We start from the raw sequence: 21,926 nt of genomic DNA on the forward strand, positions 1-21,926 counted from the left end.
CACACACACACACACACACACACACAAACACACAACCCTTGGATGCCAAAACAAATCCTGGTGACAGCATCCCCTCCCATTTCTATTCAAACACTTGGTGTCCAAAAAGCCCAATCCTAGCTCAGGGCATGGTGGCTCTAAAGGCTTCTGATATCTCCAATGCAGCCCAAGGACCACTGCAAAGCTCAATCCCAGGGCAACCCTCAGAATGGGAGCGACTCATAGAGTACAAGGCTTCTGACCAGCTTCAGTTCAATGAGATTCCTGCAGCTTTCTTCCCAGTGACCTATTCTGAGAACAGATGCCTGGCAGTCTATTAGCACGGTAATCAGAGGATGTTTCCCAGTCACAGTTCATCCCTACCATCCCCTCCCCCCTCCTCCCTCACATCCACTCCCCCCTCCACAGCATCCCTGCCTTCCTCTGACTTCCTCCTTCCCCTCCAGCGATCACCTTCCTGAATATGAGAAACATCACCCTCTACTTTCTACCCTCTTCAGCTCTGTACTCTTCCTCAGTCCAGCACGGTTTTCAAAGCCCACCGCTCTTTCTTTTTTCATCTTCCTATCACGTTGTTACATTACAGTACATACAGAGGCATCAGACTGAGCTCCGGGACCAGGCAGAGCTGTTCCACCCTCAGAGGAGATCTAAAGTGAGCATCCTTCCTTGCAGTCCATGTCTGGAAATTCTCTCCAAATGTATTGGAGAATATCCTCTCTTTGAACCTTGCAGCAGATGGAGGAAGACCTGGATGCCCTTTCCCCTCCCCTCCCTTCCCCTTCTCTCCCTGTTCTCTCCTCTCCCCCCACAACAAGCTCAAAATTCCATGCAGATGAGAAAGACAAGGACCCTTGTCTATTTCAGCATCTCAGCACCACCTGGGTCCCAAGCCAGAGATGCCACTTGAACCATCCCCTCATCAGCAGGCCACCCTCCTTCCGTGATCTCCTACTGTTCCCCCTGCCCCCATGCCCAGAAGCTTCAGCTGATTCTGCCTGTGCCTCCTGACTTCTTCCAATTCCAAGCAGAGAAAGAGAGAGAGAGCCAGCACAACAGCCACTGCTGAAGCATTACAATCATATTCCTCAGACACCGAGGGGCTCCGGGATAGCTAGCTGAGGACTCTTCCCTGTCAGAGGACTAGAAGGCCAAGTCCACAATGCCACAGAGATCCTCCCAGAGGCTGGGGTTCTTTGACCACCAGCTCCCTGATGCACAGACTACATGACTCTGAACAGAACACTGAGATTCGGCAAGCTGCTCTCCTTTCCACAAATCTGGTCACTGGCAAGCCAAACTCTGAAAAACTCAGCTGGCTGCCCGACCAGCCTGCCCCTGCTTCCGGCCTTCACTGTAGGCATGGCCTGCTGCCCTGCTCTCCTGTATCGGCGGACCTCCAAACCAAGTTACTCGAGTTCCCCAAGCACTTTTCATGGCCGGGAAAGGAAAACCACAAAGTGAACTGAAAACCAAGTTACTCACGGTGGTGAAGTCCTGGTGGCCACACTCCTGCCCTTTGAATTTACAGTACAGCATCATATCCTTCAGGTCATGGCCAACACGCTCCAAGAACTCTCGCATGCTGAAGACCTTGGGTTTGTAGTGCTTGAAGTTGGCCTTCTCCCGCAGGGCCTCCAGGACAGTGGGGTCAGCTAGGTGTGGATTGGGGATGTCCAAGTTGACATCGAGCAAGGCCAGCAGCTCCCCAGCATGGTACAGGTCATTGGTGGTAAGGCGGGAGAAGCGGAAGCCATTGAGGTTGCAGACGGTCACGGCGGGGAAGACCAGGCTGTGGGCAACCACTTCATCCACCTTGGTAACATGCTGGTAGGAGAAGTAGAAAGAGATGCGCTCGGAGCTTTCCACCAGCAGCAGGCCCAGGGAGCCCATGAAAGCCACTGCCCAAAGCACGCGGCGGATGGTCAGGGGCCCATACACGAAGATGTGCCGAATGCCATGGAGGGTGGATGTGTTGGCAAAGATCTGGATGCTGGATGGCTGCAGGCTGCCTTCACTCGTGGTATCCTTGAGATCCATCCGGACCTTCTTGGAATCCTGAAACTGAGTTCAGGTTGGTGAATTTAGAGAGAGGGAGAGTTTTGATTCCCCCTGAATATGCTTAAACCCTTATTTATGAGTGAAGTGGAGTGGGGTAGGGAAGGGGAAGGGAGGGGAGGGTGGGGGGGAGGGAGCAGAAGGAGAGAACCAGGCCAGATGCTGTGAGTTTATCCTGGGAGCTCAGCGGTCGCTTGGCAGGGTGAGTGTTTATATAAAATCCATTCAAACTCTACCTCGTTCCTCAGTGCGATAAGGAGGGCTGGTTTTATTTGGGGGAGACACCAAGGTGATGTGGAAGAAATGTGGGTGGGAAGGGAGGGCTTAGCCAATGGAAATAAAGTCCTTCCCCTGCACACACACACACACCACTAGAGACAAGATTAAAAGCAAGCAAGAGAGAATGCTTAAAACAAGTCTCTCAGCAGCTCCCAGCCTGTTAACCAGTGCATAATGCCCTGTGTTAAGCATCTACAGGGATGTCAGCCTAGATGGGCTGATGTGCCGCAAAGCATCGGCACAGCCCACGGCAGCCAGGGCAACGGGCTGGATCTGCTCTATCCCCCCACCCTTGTTCTGGACTCTGGAACCCTGTGCCTTCCCCTGCTCATTCCTCGGCTCCCTCCCTCCTACCCAGATTCCTCTGATGGGCAGTGTTCCAAATGCCAGCAGGCAGCCTCCTCTGAGACGAAGAAGGGCTGCTGATCTAGGAGCAGGGGAGAGGGATGCAAGAGGCTAAAAAAAAAAAAACATAATCATAACCACGGAGAGGAGAGATACATGGAAACAGAAGTCCCTAGATAAAGCTACCATCCACCCACTCCCATGCAGCAGCTTGGGGAGGTGGGGAAGACAGTGATTTCTGGTTATGGATGCTAGGCACAGGTAAAAAGTTTCATTTTGTCCTTTCTGCCTCTCTCCCAGGGAACTGAATGGCTTCAGGCTTGAGGTGGGCAGCAATCATTCCGAAGTGAGCACTTCATTGATTTGTTCCACAGGATGCTTGCCTAAATGGCAAAGAGGGGCTCCAGCCTTTTGCAAGGGGACTGGATCTAAGTTGAGGGATGGGCATGGAAGTGCCATTCTGTTACTAGAAAAGATCCTTCCTTTTGGGTGTTTGGAAGAATGAGGTTAAGGAGAATGGATCAAAGTCCTGTTATACTCAGGAAAGAAGAATCTGACAGGTATCTCTAGCATTTGGGGAGGTCAGGTTCTCCCTCCCCACTCCTTTCATAGCAGGAGACATCGCAACAGGTGGTCCCCCAATCTCCATTAAGTATATGGCAGAAGAAGTGGTACCTGAAAAAGAATGTGACAGCTGGGGCTCCAGGTAGGGCTTAATGTACTCAGCTTGTGCGTGTGTGTGTGTGTGTGTGTGTGTGTGTGGTTTCCTAAGGATTTGCCAGATGGGAGCACAGCTGTGGATTGAAGAAAAGGATGAGCCTCTGATTTGACCTCTGGGTTCCAAAACTCCATTGGCATCAAGTTCCAGCTGGCAAATGGGTGTGCCTTGCTCCATGCCAGGGCTCAAGACTAGGGAGTCAATTTAGACAGTCCTGGCAAAGTGTTCCTGCATCCTTGTCACCTCCCAAGGGACAGAGAAACAGAGAGATGAAATAGTCAACCTCTGGCTGTACTGCCAAGCTAAGAAGGAAACACAGGATGCTTCCCCAGTCCACTAGACAATCCGAAACCCTCCCTCCCACCGACCTGACATTCGTCTCCAGGGGATTCAGCTCCCCTTGTAGCTGTATCCAACAGCTAGCCTGACTAACAGACTTGGAGTGATGCTTGAGGAGAGAAGAGCAGCTGAGAGCATTTCTCCCCTTGTTTTGATCTGCTTTAGAGTGTCTTGGATCCAATCTGGCCTTTTTCTGAAGCCAGTCCAAAATTGGGGGTGTTTTCAGTCATTTTTTGAAGCAGCAAGTGGCATTGTGTGCTCAACGCTTGTTTATTGATGCCAGGTCTACTAATGAGGGTGATAACACCCCCAGCTGGAACCAGCCAGGAAGCTCTCCCTGTTTGGCCTCATATACTCCCCAATAAGACAATGTGATTTAAGGCCCCATCTATCCCATCACACCCTTAATGCCAGTCTGGAATTTGGGGATTTGCTGTTCTTCAATCATTTTATTCGTGTCCAACTCTTCATGACCCCATTTGGGGTTTTCTTGGCAAACATACTGGAGTGGTTTGCCATTTCCCTCTCCAGCTCATTTTACAGATTAGGAAATTGAGGCAAACAGGGTTAAGTGACTTGTCCAAGGTCACACAGCTAGTACGTGTCTGAGGTTGGATTTGAACTTCTGAACATGAGTCTTCCTGATTCCAAACTCTATCCACTGAGCCACTTAGATGCCCTTATTTTGGGAAATAGGTCTCTTCCTTTGGATATGAATTGAATTTGTCTATCTTTTCTCCTCTCTTGAATTGTAAGTTCTCTTAGGGGAAGGAAGCTCCATACTCATTTCTCAATATGATGGTTTTCCATGTTTTAAAGCTGGATTTATGGTTTTATTAGTACAGGGAAGATCTGATGGAGAAACAACTTGTATAGATTCAGATACAAGCACCTGCCCCTAACACTGTAGACCAGCACATCTACAATTTAGGATCTCAGAAGGCTGACTGGGGCATCTAGAAATCACATGGCTTACCTAGGTTCTCCTATCCAGTATACATCAGAGGCAGGATTTGAACACAGGTCTTTTTGATTCTGAGGCTGATTTTCTATTCACTCTATTGCCTTGCTATCTAAAATTAGGTGCTGGATAACTTCAGAATGGTGTCTCCATTCCCCAGTTTCCAGATATGTTACAGGCTGAAGATTTGTAAAGAGACAAGTCAAACAGATGGGAAATGTGCCTGGATCATTGGGTTTAGAATTTGAAAAGATCATAGACAAAAATCTAGTTCAACCCTTTTCTAGTGGATAACACTGAGGTCCCTAGATAGTATAACGGACTTATCCAAAGTATTAAGTAGCTAAGCAAGATTCAAACCCAGATCATCTTATACAAACTCTAGTGTTCTTTCCAATATGCCAGCTTAATTTTCTTATCATAAGAACATCTTTTGACAGCCTTGAGTGTCTGTAGATCGAAGTTTGGAAACTATTCCTCTCTGATGTGTACCTAAGAAGACCTTGCAACCTTGGTCTTCTCTGACAGCCTGATTGTCTTCTCCCTATCTTCATGACAATTACCACAGTAGCTTCTTAATATTTCTTTCCTCTCTCCTTACTTTAATCCTGACTCTGAGATAGAATTCTACCTAGATCAAAGAAACAGCGGCTCTCCTGAAGTTGTTAACCACTAGGTCCATAATTTGCCAAGGTCATTTTGAAAGCCATTTAAACATGGACAAAATCATCAAGGCATCAGCTGCCCTTGCAGCTAGAAAGAAGGAAGATAGCAGTCAAGGTTCCCAATGCAAACAGCAGAAGAGGAGACTTCCTAATTTAGACCATGAAAATTCTCATGGTTCCACATCCCAAGATGGATTCTAAAAAACCAGGGTTCTGATGACTCAAGTTTCTTCATCCAATTTCACAATTTCAGATTTCTGTCCTCAAATTCCCTCCTCAAATCCCTTGCTTTCTTCTGTTCTCCAGAGTAGTCTGTTCCCCTGGCTGCTAGACTGTCCAGACAAGTAACCTCTTGAAAGCAACCTTGCTTTTCATCTACCTCAAAGATTTAGGAATGAGAGGCAATGTGGTACAGTCTAAAAAGAGATGTCAAGCCCTTAGCCTACAGCCCACAAAACCAGAGTTTGACCAGAACCATGTTAAAATGTAATTGGGAAATGTTTAATAAAATAAATAAAACATAAATAATGTTAATTTGTGATTTTCTAAGTCAACACGCAGCCAGCAAGGATCCATTTCTATATGTATTTGACATCACTGGTGTAAATAGTGCTGGGTTGGGAATCCAAGGATCTGGGTTTGAATGTCAACTTTACCACTCATGACTTGGTCAAGTCTTCATCTAACTTCTCTGGATCTGTTTCTTTATCTAGAAAATGAGGAGATTGGACTAGATGACCCCTAAGATTCCTTCTAGTTGTACATCTCTGAGATGGGGATGGTAAAGCTTTAGAAATAATACAGAAGAATAAGATCATGTTGCTGGGTTAGACAATGGTGGTGTTAATCAAGGGTGACTTCCTCAAGGAAGTCTTACTGCCTAATTAGTGGGTATCATAGGACTGAGAGCTGGAAGGGACCTCAGACTTATATTATTTAGCTTAACTCCGTCATTGTGAAAACTAGAAAATGGAGGCCCAAAGAGCTTTCCCAGCTTCACAGAAGTAGTATGGTCTCTGACTGTAATCCAATGGTGATCTCTCTACTATGAGGGGCCTATAGCCAGATGAGTATCAAGAACAAAACTTTTTTTTTTCATTTACTTAGCATTGCAAAGGTTCTGGAAAAGGGATTTTAGTTGTGGGAGGAATAGAACTATTACCTTTCACAAAATCACTCAGGGATCCCTTGATTCTATGATTATATGGGTGGCCCACTCCCCCTCTGAGATTCCTAGGCCCAATGCCTTTCCCCTTTGCTTAGTTTCACAGTCCCGTCAAGCCAAGAAAATCAAATTTCTCTTAAATACTTGAAAACCTGCTACCACTTCTCCCCCTCCATCCTACTCCATCCTCAAATCTCTTCTTTTGAAGGAGCCCTGTTCCTTCAACTGAGCCATGTGTGACATAATTGAGAAGTCTTCCACAATTCTGGTCACCCACCTCTGCATACAATCTAATAAGTTAAATATGTTATTGTTCAGTTGTGTCCAACTCTTTGTGACCGACCCCATCTGGGGTTTTCTTGCCAGATATACTGGAGTGGTTTGCCATTTCCTTCTCCAGCTCATTTTATAGATGAGGTACTAAGGCAAACAGGGTTAAGTGACTTGCTCATGGTCACACAGCTCATAAGTATCAGAGGACAAATCTCAACTCAGGAACTCTATCCACTTTGCCCCAGCTCAAATGGCAGCCCCAAGCCAAACCAAAGTAGTCCAGATGAGATCTGGCCAGGGGACAGTACAGGGGGGCTATAAGCCCACTAGCATAGGAACCTCTTGATCTCTTAACACCGGCTTTGATCACGTTATAGTTTTGTCCACCAAATCACACTGCTGCATTGTGCTGAACCAGCAGGCCCACTATAACCCCCAGAACTGTTTCATACAAGGTACTTAAGTCAGACCTCTGGTTTTGCCTTTACATCCAAGGTTCAAGCATAAAAGATTTCCATTTCCCTGGGAAATGTCCCTGTCATGGTCAGTCTTTCTGCTGATTCTCAAGCAATGAATGACCCTCGTGGGATCAAATATTTGCAGAAGGTTCTGAGACAAGCAGGGGGAAATTTGGATCTGAAATTAAGTCTGAAATACAGGATATCTTAAGAGGAATGCAGTTTTATTACTGTCTAAGACATATGGTAATTCAAGCTAATGGTTCATAAAGAGTTTCCAAGAAGTATTACTTTAGGTCCTGTTTTAATGAATAGATAAGACTCATTTGTAATTAGCAGCAACCATTTACATACAAATAACTCCTCAAAGTCCTTAAAAAAAGCTTATACTCTTCTCTAGGTTAAACATTCCTCTTAGCAACCTAGTTTGAAATATTCATTTGCTTAACAGACCCAGTCTTCCCAGGCAGTTTACTTTTAGTCTTCTAGTCATCTTTGACCAGTAACTAGGTATGTGGCCACAGACAAGTCACCTAACCTCTCTGGGCCTCAGTTTCCCCTCTGTATTTTTGTTGTTGTTCATCCCATTGAGGGTTTTCTTGGCAAAGATACTGGAGTGGTTTGCCATTTCTTTCTCCAGATCCTTTTACAGATGAGGAAACTGACGTAAACAGGGAGAAGTGACTTGTCCAGGGTCACACAGTTTTTAAATGTCCAAATCCAGATTTGAACTCAGGAAGATGAGTCTTCCTGACTGCAGGCCTGGATCTCTGTGCACTATGGTGCCACCTAGATGCAATCCTCTATATAATCAGGAATTACATCTCTAAGGTCCTTCCAGTTCTAAAATGTGACTCTTCTAACTCTAGCCCTGGTCAAATGATCTCAAATTCCATTGCTGTGGGGTCCCCATTAAAAACGGGGCAGTGCTGAGCCAAATGCCATATCCAGGGCATGCTCTGGGGCTCTCAGCTCTTACTCCTCAGCTCCTCCAGGATTAGCACACCCTCTGTTCCTCTGAATCTGTTCTGCTGCCAAAGTGCCCTCTGCAGCCATTATTACTATTCAGCAGGATTTCTCTATGAACCCTTGCTTCATACCTTGTCCTCAAATAGCTTCCCCTGCCTCGGTGTTGGGCTGTCTCCCATTCCCTCACAGGCCAGGACTCTGTGGTTCCCCTGTCATCCCCTCAGCCTCTGGCAATGATCTATCCCTGGGACGCAGGACAAGAGGGAGTCTGTCTGGAAGAACTGAGATGCCTGATAATGACAGAGTACTCTGGAGTCAGCTCTTCAAGGCCCCACCTCTCGGACCTCGGCAATAGAGGACGGATGAGCTGCCTGTACTAGACAGAGACAGACAGACTGGTTCAGTCTTCCCAACTCCCCGTGTTCTTGTGGCAGAGCAAACAGACCAGAAAGACACCTCTTCAGAACCATTTCCCAAAGACCCAGCCATGGGAATTCATTTCTCCCAGACCTGAGCAGAGCTAGAACTAGGGGTAGGTAAGTTACCTAGAGGATAACATATAGGGGGCATAACAAAAGATACTTTATCATAATCCTTTACAGAAATGTGCACAGTTTAAATGCCAGGAAAATCCTGCTCACGGGATATTTGTTTTTGTGAACCATGAAGCTGTATCTGTTATCCAAAGAACACAAGGGATCCCAGTCACAAAGCATACAACTTTCAATGTGTCTAGGTACACAAATGCCTTATCACAACTCTGAGACTAAGATAATCTCTTTGGGAAATCAAGAAGCCATGCAGGCAATGTTATGTAATAAGAGAACACTGGACTTGGGGGTCAAGAAGTCCTGGGTTCCAATCCTACTTCCCACACAAACTCCCTGTGGGATCACAAATAATTTAACCTCTCTGGGCCTTATTTCCTCATGTGTAAAATGAGGATAATAAAAAATCTGACCCCCACCTCTCTCAGTAATTGTCTAAGGCTCAAATGAGATTATATAAAGTATATATTTTGCAAATCTTCAGGTGCTGCATAAATGCCAGCTATTATCATTATTATTGTCATCTCAAAATTCTGAAGAAAGTCAACATGGTATTGTTCTCTCCTTACTTTCTCCTTCTCTTCGCCTATGTTTAGGGAGGTCAGCAACAGCTGATGTGTACACAGCTGTACAAAGTCTCCACCTCCATTCTTTTGAAGGTGATTCTGCTAGCTATCCTTTGGACTTCCGTCAAGGGAAAAAGGATGTCTTTTTCTTCTTCTCTCTCCCCATCCCCAGAAGCAACAGTGGCTACAACTTGAGCATGTGGTAGTGAGAACATGTACTGACCTAGGCAAGCTGGAAGCTGGATCTCAGATCCCTGGACTGCCTCTTCTATTCTGTGTTTTATTCTCTGTACATGGATCATGGGAGTTTTAGTTTTAAGCAGTGGAGGAAATAAATAGCTGCCCCATACCTGATATCTACTTTGCATATGAAACACATATTCTAGAAGGAAAATTGTTCTTCTCTTTTAGGGGAGACTCCTAGATATGAACTATACTTCAGCTTTATTTTTAGAGATTTTTCCAAGATCTACTCTAAGGTGAGGACATTATGAATCAGGTAAGTCAAGAAAAACCTGATCCCCTCTCTTTATGGTCAAGTTACCCCCAGGAATGAAACTAATTCATGTGAGTCTAGGTGCCCCTTTTGCTCCTCTTCTGGGAAGGTCCTTTCTAACCCCCAGTTAACATATGAATTTTCAATAAAATTATTGGAAGCTCTTTCTGAAAATCTTTGAGGCTCAGAAATTGCATGCAAATATAATTGAAACTCACAGGGTATATTCCTTAAGAAAAAAAAAATTAAGGCAGAGTTCAGATTGAATCTTGCCTTTTCGCTTTCCCAGGATTTCAGCAATGTTTTATTTTTATTTCTGATTGATCTACACCCAGAAGTGGCTCCCAACACTAAAGCTTTACATTTTTTTTTGGTATTGCCAACCTCTGTCATGTTAAAGATCTTGGAGGAAAAAAACCCTCCAGTGGAGTTCTCTATTTAAAGGGACCCTGCTGTGATTTCTTTTTCAAATCAAAGAAGTCTTTGTAATGTGAATAATCGCCCCCTAATTTATACTTTTAGGAAGGTGAGATTTTCTTTTATTTTTTCTTAAAGTGAGACTCCCCTATTGCCTATAGGACTATAGAATTGAGAGTTGGAAAGTATAATAATAATATAAAATAACTGTAGTAGTAATAGAAGTGACATTTACATAGGATTTTAATATGTATACAATGCTTTGCATATATTACTGAGTTTGATACCCACAACAATCCTAGGAGATATGTGCTACTAGTTTCACCCTTTCACATGTGAGGAAACTGAGGCCTAGAGAGGTTAAGTAAGTTGCCCAGCGTCACATAATTACTTAGTTTCTTGAGGCAGGATTTGAAGCCAAAACTCCCTGGCTGTAAGCTCAGCACTCACTCTGCCCAGTCCTACTGACTCTTGTCAGATTAGAGGAGGAAGGACCCCTAGAGGTTTTCTAATATAACCCCTAGATATTCCTAATGAGGGAAGTGAGGCCCAGAGTTAAGTGAATAATTACTCCAGGTCACAGAGTCAATCAGTGGAAGAACAGGGGAATGACTGAGGTCCCTTCCTGGAACATAGCTGGGTGTTAGATGATACCCCAACAAGTCAGCTGAGTCATCAAATAATCATAAATGGAGAATTCTAAGGAGCCTCAGAGGATTTCAAACCTTTTAGGGACACTTTTTTCATAATTCTTTTTTTTTTTAATAAATGGACTTAATTGTAATGCCAAGAAACCCTGAAGGATACTCTTCTCAGAAAGGGAAAAGTTCTCCCACCTGCCCAACTTCAGGAAAACTTTGCTTCAAATCCCACTTTAGACACTTACTCATTATGTGGTTTGGGCATGAGAAGGAAGAAAGGAAATCAGCATTTATATAGCACATATTATGTGCCAGGCCCTGGGCTAAGGACTTTACAATATTATCTCATTTGATCCTCACAACAACGTGAGATAGGTGCTATTATGACCCCCAGTTTACAGATGGAGAAACTGAGGTAGGCAGGGGGTCAGTGACTTGCTCAAGGCCACATAGACTGGATTTGAACTTGGGTCTTCCAGGGCCAGGGCTCTCTCCACGGTGCCACCAGCTATGGGATAATGGGAAAATCATTTGACTTTCTCTGCTTCATTTGGGCTTAATGGCTAGCTCTAAATCTGCACTCCTCTCCCTTCTTTCTCCTCTTCTTCTTTTCTTTAATTTATCTGACCCTCTGGAAGAGGAGAGAAGAGAGAACCAGGAACACAACCCTGTCTATGGCTCCTACCTTTCTTTCCCCGTCAGAGTCAAGGGTCCACACAACACGTTCAGACTCCCGAGGCCATTGGCCAGCAAACAAGGTTTCAACAACAACTTTATTAAAACAGCCAATGATAAGCAATTCCATGCCTTTTTTTTTTTTAAAGAGGGGTGGGCATTTAAGAAAAGATAAAGGCCAGAGAAGTTTGTAGCTGCTTGGATTCTTTATAAATGGAGCTTCTTCTCCCTCTTGTGTTGCAAATCAGTGGTTGCAAGTGTCACCCTTAGAAGAGAATTCAGGGCTATATATGATGGCAGCATCCCCATCATCACCCCCAAACGCCCCAAAGCCATCAGCTTCCCTACTGCTTTCCGTCCAGCCCCCCTTGTGCCCCTCACTCTACCCCCTTCTGTCCATTGAAAATAATGATTTTGATCCTATCAATAATGATGGCTAGCATTTATATAGCTTTTTAAGGTCTGCAAATTGCTTTGCTAGTATTAACTCATTTTAATTCTCAGAACAGCTCTAGGAAGGAGGGGGTCTATTATTGTCTTAATTTTACAGACAAGGAAATTGAGGCAGGCATATAGGTTAAATGACTTGCCATGGATCAGACAGGTACTAAATGTCCAAGGCTGGATTTGAACTCAAGTATTCCTGCCTCCAAGACCCAGTGCTCAATCTACTACTCCATTCTAATTGCAATAAACTCTTTGAACATGCATGACTCAGGCACTCAGTGTCCCATGCATCAATCTATTATATTCCCAAGGTCTATTTATCTTTATTTGACTTTTACATATTCCCCCCAGGCTAACAATATCTATAAGATATATATGTGTGTATATACATATTTATATACATGTATTTATGTATATATGTGTGTATGTGTGTGTATATGCATGTGTGTGTATGTGTGCGATTCTAGTTGACCATCCCCAATCTGTGAATAGTGAACTAGGCCAGCTTGTGACCCCAATCTTCTGCTCCCCTCCTGGCAGGCCTCAAAGTTTCCCTTGGAGAAGAATAGGTGAAATTCTAGAGATATCTATTCATACCTTCCTGGAAGCTGCCTTTAGACAAATCTACTTGGACATAAATATGACCTACATAAGCACCACCCACACAGAAAGATACACACATACACATAGCCTACACAAGTAACTGTTTTCTCTGCTTGTCACCTTCCCTTCCAATTGAACAATTTTTAAAAAAAAAACCCTCCCATATAAATACACCTACTAATGAATAAGTTCCTACATTGTCTGTGTCCAAATATCCTTGTTTTATTCTGAAATTTTTTAGACCTACCAGCTGTCCATCAAGAGGTGGGTAGCATGCTTCACCTTTAGTCCCCTGGAAGCTGACATGTCACTGCACTGTTCACAACTGAGCTCAGTTTTCTGACTCCATCTTCATACAATCTGCCATAGCACACTCCCTCCCCACTCCCTTCCAGCTCTGACATACTATAATTCTAATCATTGACAGTATGAAGTAATTAAGACTGACTTCTATATGGGGCTTCAAGAAACCATCCCTTCCATGGCCATTGATTGACTAGAGGAGATGAGTAAATACCGATCAAAATATGAACAGCAGGCATCAAACTTATTCTAAAAAAAATAATGAAAAATTGGCATGGAGGAGATCTCATTTCTGGGGGAAAATTATCAGGCAATTGAGGTAGAAACAGATCGAGATAAAGTGAAAGCAATTACAAGCATGACTGTACATACAGACAAGGGAGGTGTGCGGAAAGCTCTAGGCACGTTTAATTAACTTGGTTGGGAAAGCCACAGTGAGTCTGGCATGGAAAGCAGAGACATTTAAGGCCTTCACTCAAAAATGTTGCACAGTGTGACTGGTCTGTCTTCTCAGTTGGAGTCAGAAAACATTGATTAAAAGGATACGGGGGGAGTGGGGGTGGAGAGAAGACTGCATTTTAGCTGTTTGTGGGGAGTCCTTTTTTTATAGAGTAATTATAATTGTGTCAGGAGGGTCACTTATGTTTGTATGTCTAAAAATGATGTGGGGAAATATGGCATTTCATTTGTCCTCTGTGCACCCTGCTGTACCCCTTCTCTCTGCCCCCATCCCAGGTTGATACCCTACTACATAACTCCCTATAAGATAAGGTGGGAGGAGGAAAGGAGTTACCCCGTAAAGTTATAGTCATTCTCTGGTCTGCACCATACACACCTCACTCTGATACCCTAAGCTAGATGGCATAGAGCATAGAACATTAGACTCAGAATCAGGAAGATCTGATTTCCAATTTTCCCTCATAGTGGACTAGTTGTATGACCCTGGACAAATCATTGAATAGCTCTGGTCCTGTTTCCTCATTTGTAAAGTGGGGGCAGTAATACCTCATATACTTATATAGAAGTTATATAAATGCTAGCTATTATTAAGTAAAACAATATTCTAAATGGGATTGAGGATTTTAGGTTGAAAGCTGAAAGTGGCCTTAAAGGTCATCTTGTCCAATTCTTACATCTTACAGAAGAGAAAGTGGGGCCCACAGAGGGTACAAATACTAATATTAATAATAATGGCTAGAATTTATATAGTACTTTCTGGTATGTAACATACTTTACTAATATTACTTGGACATTTGGTCCTCACAACATCCTGGGTACTACAGGTAGGTGCTATTGTTATCCCCATTTTGTGGATGAGGAAACTGAGTCAGGCAGAGATTAAGTGACTTGCTGAGGGTCAAACATCTAGCGAGGGTATGAGACCAGATTTGAACTCAGGTCTTCTTGACTCAGGCCCAATGCTTTATCCATTGTACCACTTAGCTGCAAGGTTAGACGATCTGCCCAAGGCAATATTGGCAATAATTTACAGCTTGGGTAGGTCCTCATGCTGCAAACCCACCGATCTTTCTGCTGTACCACTGAGCCATGGGTGGTATGGGCCCTCTAAAGGAGAGGGCCAGGGGAGAGGATAAAGGAATCATAGTACCATGGATTTAGAGCACTGAGCAACTTTAGAGGTCACCTAGCCTAGCTCCCTCATTTTACGGAGAATGAAACAGAGACCCAGAGATGTGAAGTAACTTGCTCAATGTCATACAGATAGTCAAATGGCAGACCAGAGATTCAAACCCAGGTTCTTTGGTTCCAAGTCCAACACCCTTCTCCCTATACCTTAGAGTCAATTATCAGGACCACATCTAAATATGCAGTTTGAAGGACCGCTATCTCGTCATGGACACATTTCACCTCATTTCTGTACTGTCCAAATAACTCCCCATCATCCTCTTGCCAATGGTCATCTTACCTGATGAAGAAATCCCATTTTCTGAGGTTCAGCCTCATTCTGACATTCAGCTGATTTGGGCAAGATTGCTTGGTCTGAGTAGAGATCAGACAGGGAAAACCTAAGGCTGTGCTGAATCAGTCCAGAGTTCAATGCAACACTAAATCCAAAGGACAAAGTAGAGTCTGCCTGCAAGGCTTTAAAAAGCACATTACAGAAGAAAGGAAGTCAGTCAGGGTGAATGTACTACAGTGGGGAAGAAGAGACAGGTTTAGTGCTTTGCCCCACAGATTTCTCTTTCCGAGAAGGCGAATGTTCTTTCACAGAAGGTGAACAATAGGAAGCCCCATCCTGTATCCAATTCCTCAATAGCGATTGCTGGAGAGCAAAATCCAAGCAGTTTCCACTGAACCTGAGGGCACAGAGTTATCACAGACTACTCTGGAATGGTGCCAGGACTCGAGAGACGGATGTCACAGACTAATGAGACCTGGCGAAGAAAACATGTGCATTGTGCCACCTGTTGCCTTCCCAGGAGAGCTGGCAAGCTAGCTGCTCACAAATATCAGTGCATCCAATACCACTGAAGTTGTCATGTCTTTCTATGGTCAAATCAACTTACTTTGTCCATTCATTTTGATTAGATGGCTCTGAAGGAATGGAGTGTTGCAGGCACCTACAACATCAGTGTTTTTTCTTTTCCAATATTCAGTCTGAATTTAGCCTCGGTGCCAGCAGAAATACCCCTCCACCACTCACGGCCTCACCTCCTTCCCTGTCATCTCTACATATTGGTTATATTATGTTCTAAGACAACCATCAAAGGGGGACCCATTGCCTCCTGAAGCTGCCCATCTCAATTTTGGACATCTCTAGTTGTTAGGAAGGCAGGCTTTATAGATATCAAGCCTAAACCTGACTGTACCCATCATTCCTAGTTCTCTTCTCCAGAACAAAGAAAACAATTCTAATTGTTCTTCCACAGGACAGCTTTTCAAGTATGAGAAGACAGCTGTCACATGCCTCCTAAATCTTCTCTTCTTCAGACTAAACATCCCCAATTCCTTCAGATGATTCAGACTTTACTTCAGGCTCTACTCTTGACTTTTTGCCCTTTCTCCACCATGCCACAGAAACCAGCTCACCCTGGACATTCACATAACCTGTGTACTTGTCCCATTGGCTGTACACACTGCCCCTGCAGCCTCTTCCTCTCATTGGCTGTTTCCTCCAAGAATCTCCATATTAAGGGAAGGACGCAGCCCAGTCATGTCTTCATTCCTCTCCAGGCTCCACGTCTGGCTCTCCTGAGTAGCTCTATACTTTCTCAGCCATCCCTAGCCCATATTTCCCTCCCTATCCCTCAACCTTTTCATCTTCCTTCTATGGAGTTTCTTCCCCCATTAGTATGTAAACTCCTTGAGGGTAGGAGCTGTCACTTTCTATTTGTAGCCAAAGCTTAGCACAGTGCCCAACTGGCACATAGTAAGTGTTTCATAAATGCCTGTTTGCTTGTCCTAACAGAATGAGGTCTCTTCTGGTTAATAATAACAGCAACTAACCTTTAAATAGTGTTTTCTGTGTGCTAGGCACTGTGCCAAGAGCTTGACAATTATCTCATTTGATCTTCACAACAGTTCTTCAAGGCAGATGCTATTATTATCTCCATTTTACAGATGAGGAAATTGAGTCAAACAGAGGTCGAGTGACTTGCCTAGGGTTAAAGCTAGTAAATGCCTTAGGCCAGATTTGAATTCACATCTTCCTGATTGCAGGTCCAGCACTGTGTTTACTGCACCATTGAGAAAACCCTGGGCTGTTGATTTAAAGGAAATATTTAACAGAAAGCTTCTTTCAGTTTGACTTGACTTCCTGGAAAAAATCCCAGTTCTTCTTTCTGACCTCAGCTTCTCCTGCTTGACAATGTCTTGTTTTCTACACTTTCCAACCTTGCTTTTTAATGATGCAAATCTACTCAACCTAGCATTGACTCCTTTGTGCAACCCATGACCCTACCTGGCAGTTTGCATACTTTCATGAAATGGCTTAGGCCTCATTATCTACTTGTGTCACATGGTGACTCCTATTTCGTACTCATTCAGACCTTGACAGGAATCACCTGTCTTTCCTGACCAAGCATTTGCTGAGCATTTTTGTGAGTACAAAGGCACAACATTTTCCCACTGGCCCAAAGCTTCCACATTTCCATGGACAACCCCTAGTAAGCTGACCTCCATGAGCTAGAGATATTTCCAAGATTTTCCCAAGTCAATTTCTGTCCAACCTTGGAAAGCTTCTTTCTGGTAAGAATATCCCTCCCGTACATATAAAGCAACCTTGGGGAAGAGAAGGGTGAGCCAACTACAGAGTGAACTCCTTGATTCTTTTCCTTGTATAGTTGAGAATGAATTGACCTATAAGGGAAATACCAGGGAGTATGCCCTTGGATCTCTCCTGGAAGCTTATAAAGACATCTATGACTCAGCATTTGGGTGTTTCAGGGATGATAAACCTCCCACTGTCTCCCCTCCATGGACTACTCTTCTACCACCTCCAAACCCCCTAAATCACATTCTCCATCCCTATCTCTGATAAACATTCTGCCTTATCTTTCTTGGGCCTTGGCCTCAACACAACTTTCCATCTCCTGGCCATGCCCCCAGGTATACCCCAACATGTGTACCCTTCTTTTCCTTTTCTAGCATATATATTACATATTAATATATTTTATATACATATATGTGTATACATAAACATGTATATACATATGTGATACACATGTATGTATGTGTATATTCTCTCAATCACTCTGTGCACATATGTATATATACATATATTTATGCATGTATATTCTATTAAAATATAAGTCACTTAAGGTCAGGGGTTGTCTCGTTTGCTTGCATTGGTATTCCCAGTGTTCTGCACAATACCTAACCCTTAGTAAGTATCTAATAATTGTTTTATCCATCCGTAAACTCACTGATTACTTCTGGTCATATGCTGAAAGAACTTGGCATTTTGGTATGTCATAGAAAATTCAAGGCAGTTGTTGAGTTTCTCCCCCTGTCCCATTCCAGCAGCAGGGGTTGGGGATAATCAGGCAGGGAAGCAGATGATATATTGGTTGAAATAAAGGACAGATTACAGCTTATTCTTTTACTGTGACTTGTTTAGGGGGATCATATAACTCTGAGAAATACAGTTAGGGTTGAGAAAAAGCTAGCGCATTTCCAACTCATGTCATGATTGTGCTCACCTAGCAACTATGGCATGGTACAAAATGAATAAAACTTGCATTAAGTCCCAGGCTGACCTCTTCATTTATGTGTTTCCTTTCCTGAATAGGTAATCAAACAGCATTATTAAAGTGCATATGTCCTGGCTTGCATGTAGCCTTGTGAATCTGAGAGGTCTGGAGGTCCACGATTCAATTATTGAAGTTGGTTGGCAGGAAGAAATTTCTTAATTGGAGAAGATGACCACCAATAAGACAATGACAGGAAATGTGTCTTTGCCTAAATGATAGTATTTCAAACTATTTTCTATTTGGATAAGGTTTGTATCTCAGCATCATAATATATTGTAAGAGTAGTTATAAATTAAATTGATGAAATTTGTTTTGTCATTCCACCAACATGTATTTTGAGTGTTCTGTTTTTTTTTTCCAAGTAAAAAATTTTAAATTTATTTCCAACTACATGTAAAAACAACTCTTAGTATTCTTTTTTTTTTTAAAGCAATCAGGGTTAAGTAACTTGCTCAAGGTTACACGGCCAGTTATTTCTGGGTGTGGTGCTAAGTATCTGAGCCTGGATTTGATCCCCAGATCATCCCAACATGGGAGCTGGTGCTCTTACTCGCTGTGTTACCTGGCCGCCCCAACTTTTAGTATTCTTTAAAAAAATTTTTTTATTTCAGATCCTCTCCTTCCCTCTCTCCTCTCCCCCTCCTTAAGAAGGCAAGCAATTTGACAGAGTATATATGTGCAGTCATGCAAAACATATTTTCCTGTTAGCCATGTTGCAAAAGAAAACACAGGCCAAAAGAACAAAAAAAAAAAAAAAGCAAAACCCAAACAAACCCACCGCCATCAACAGCAACAAAATAAAGTTGAAAAAAAAAAAGAATGCTTAGCATTCAGACTCCATCAGTTCCTTTTCTGGAGGTGGAAAGCATATTCATCACAAATTCTTCAGAATTGTCTTGGATCATTTTCCATTTAAGTCATTCACAGTTGATTATTATACAGTATTGTTTTTACTGTGTACAATGTTCTCCTAATTCTGTTCACTTCACTTTGCAATAGTTCAAAAAATTCTTCTCAGGTTTTTCTGAAACCATCCTACTCATTATTTCTTACAGAACAATAATATTCCATCACAATCATATACCACAACTTGTTTAGTCATTCCCCAATTGATGGCTATCCCCTCAATTTCCAATTGTTTGCCACCACAAAAGAGGTGTTATACATACATACATACATACAGCTTCATCTTTATTTGGGTTGGAGGGGAATACAAACCTAGTGGTGGTATTGCTAGATTGAAGGGTATGCACAGTTCTACAGCCTTTTGGGCATTGTTCTAAATTTTTCTTCAGAACGGTTGGATCAGTTCACAACTCCACCAACAAGGCATTAGTGTCCCAATTTTCCTACATCCCCTCCAGCACTTGTCATCTTCCTTTTTTTGTCACATTAGCCACTCTGATAGGTGTGAGGTGGTATGTCAGAGTTTTTTCATTTTAATTTCTCTAGTCAATAGTGATTTTGAATATTTTTTTCATGTGATTAGAGATACCTTTGATTTCTTCTTCTGAAAACTGCCTGTTCATATCCTTTGACCATTTATCAGTTGGGGAATGATTCATATTCTTACAAATTTGACTCTGTTCTTTATGTATTTGAGAAATGAGGCCTTTGTCAGAGACACTTGATGTACATTTTTTTTCTCAGTTTGTTGCTTTTGTTCTAATCTTGGCTCTATTGGTTTTGTTTGTGCAAACCCTTTTTAATTTAATATAATCAAAATTACCCATTTTATACCCCGTGGACTGAGAACTCCTAAGGCCACAACTACCACTGACGCAGCATCCTCAGGCCCACTGCTGGCGTGGCCTACACTGCACTGTGCTCTAAACCCTATCACTGCCCAATGAGATAGGTCTTTTCTGCTGACTTCCTGAGTTGTCTTGGGCTGGAAAACTGTTCCACCCTGACCTTTTGTCAGCTCTGCTGCTCCAGAATTCAATTTGAGATGTTATTTTAAAGTTATTCAGAGGGAAATTTGTGAAAGCTCAAGTGAGTCCCTGCCTTTACTCTGCCATCTTGACTCCATCTCTTCTGTTCTTTAGTATTATTTTCTATGTAAGAAATAAACACCTGCTCCATATTTCATGTATATCAAACATTGAGTCCCTTTCTAATTGTCCTTTTTAGAGAGTCACTAGACATGAACCACACAATCTAACCCCTAAGAAATGTGATGTTGACTTGACATAATCTACTGGAGAAGACAGAGATTAGGAACAAAGAGACCAGGTAGGATTATAAGAGGGTCCAGGAAAAGTTAAGAAGGACCTAAAATAGGATGGTAGCAAGTGGAAGTGGAAATCAGACTTGGATGATGGTGAAATTAGTGGGAAGAGAGAAGAGTTTCCAAGGAGGATGGTGTTTTAATATATAGATCTCTATATATTAGTTTATGACCATAACTTACCAACTGTTGAAACCTGAAGGAATGGGTATAGTGTGAAGAGTCCTAAACCTTTAGAATTATCTATTTTAGTATTATTTTCTTAACAATAATAATTGCCATTGGATATACCACAGGTGGGAAGCCGCAGCCTTTGAGGCCACATGTAGCCTTCTAGGTCCTCAAGTCTGGCCCCTTGACTGAAACCAAACTTGACAGAACAAATCCCCTTAATAATAGGATTTTTTCTGTAAAGCTTGGACTCCATCAAAAGGCCACACCCAAGGACCTAGAAGGCCACATGTGGCCTTGAGGCCACAGGTTCCCTACCCCTGGGATATAACATTGGTAATTGTATCTGAACTGTGTACATATGGATTAAAACTTCATAGTAAATTCACGATTTTACTTTGTATCCTATTATCAGATGAATCCTATCTTAACAATTGGTAAAGGAGTATGGATAATAAGGGATACATCTATTTTTTGCTTGGGCTAAATTGTTCAGGTCTGAAATTCTAGGTTTTTTACATTGAAACCTCATTCATTTTAAAAGTCGTTACTCCAATCTTATAAAAACTGATGATTTTGCAGTAAATAAATATTCTCTTTAATAGTGTATTTAGTCTCATACTGTGCCATTTTAAAAGTTTATTACAGTCTGTGAACATTTATTAAGTTCCTGCTGTGTACTTGTCACTGGGTATATAAGGACAAGAATGAAGTGAATCTTCATTTGCAAGGAATTTACATGCTAATGGGGGGAGACAAGAAATATAGATTGATAGGTAGATAATTGTATAAACACATATGTGGATATGTCTATATATGTCCATCCAGGCTTATATAAAATAAATTTATAAGTCAATATAAAGTAATAGATTCAAGGTAGACAACCAGGTGGTGCCATAGTGCATGGAATGCTAGACCTGGATTCAGGAAGACTTGAGTTCAAATTTCTTTTCAGACACTTGTGTCACTATGTGACCCTGGGTAAGTCATTCAGGATCTGTTTGTCTCAGTTTCCTCATCTTTAAAATGGGGATAATATACCTACTTCCTATGAACATAGTGGGAAGGAAATTAGATTTTTGTAAAGAGCTTTACAATTTTTAAAGTACCATTTCAGTAATGTCTGACTGTCCGTGATCCCTTTTGGGGGGCAAAGATACTAAAGTGGTTTGCTATTTCCTTATCCAAACCATTTTACAGATGGGGAACTGAGACAAACAGGGTTAAGTGTCTTGCCCAGGGTCACACAGCTAATAAGCATCTGAGTCTGGATTTGAACTCGGGTCCTCCTGACTCCAAAACTGATGCACTATCAACCATGCCACCTAGCTGCCCCATATTTCATTCCATGACTGGGAGAAGCCGATTCTGAGCAACTACTGTCAA

The 21,926-nt window shown here is 42.7% G+C and overlaps 1 protein-coding gene across 1 annotated transcript in view; it reads right to left on the reverse strand.

The window, feature by feature from the left end:
* The window catches only part of LOC138162109 (acid-sensing ion channel 2-like), a 99,259-nt gene extending 87,598 nt beyond the window's left edge, over positions 1-11,661 (reverse strand). The window contains exons 1-2 of the mRNA XM_069089186.1: positions 11,584-11,661; positions 1,486-2,064 (exon numbers count right to left, since the gene is read on the reverse strand). Of these exons, the coding sequence (XP_068945287.1) occupies positions 1,486-2,040 (555 nt within the window). The 5' untranslated portion in view covers positions 2,041-2,064; positions 11,584-11,661. The remainder of the gene's footprint in view (positions 1-1,485; positions 2,065-11,583) is intronic.
* Positions 11,662-21,926: the final 10,265 nt, after the last annotated feature.

Source organism: Petaurus breviceps, unplaced genomic scaffold, assembly GCF_028583685.1.
Source record: "Petaurus breviceps papuanus isolate PSGF00001 unplaced genomic scaffold, PetGlider_PUasm1.0 186, whole genome shotgun sequence".
In the NCBI taxonomy this organism is placed as follows: domain Eukaryota; kingdom Metazoa; phylum Chordata; class Mammalia; order Diprotodontia; family Petauridae; genus Petaurus; species Petaurus breviceps.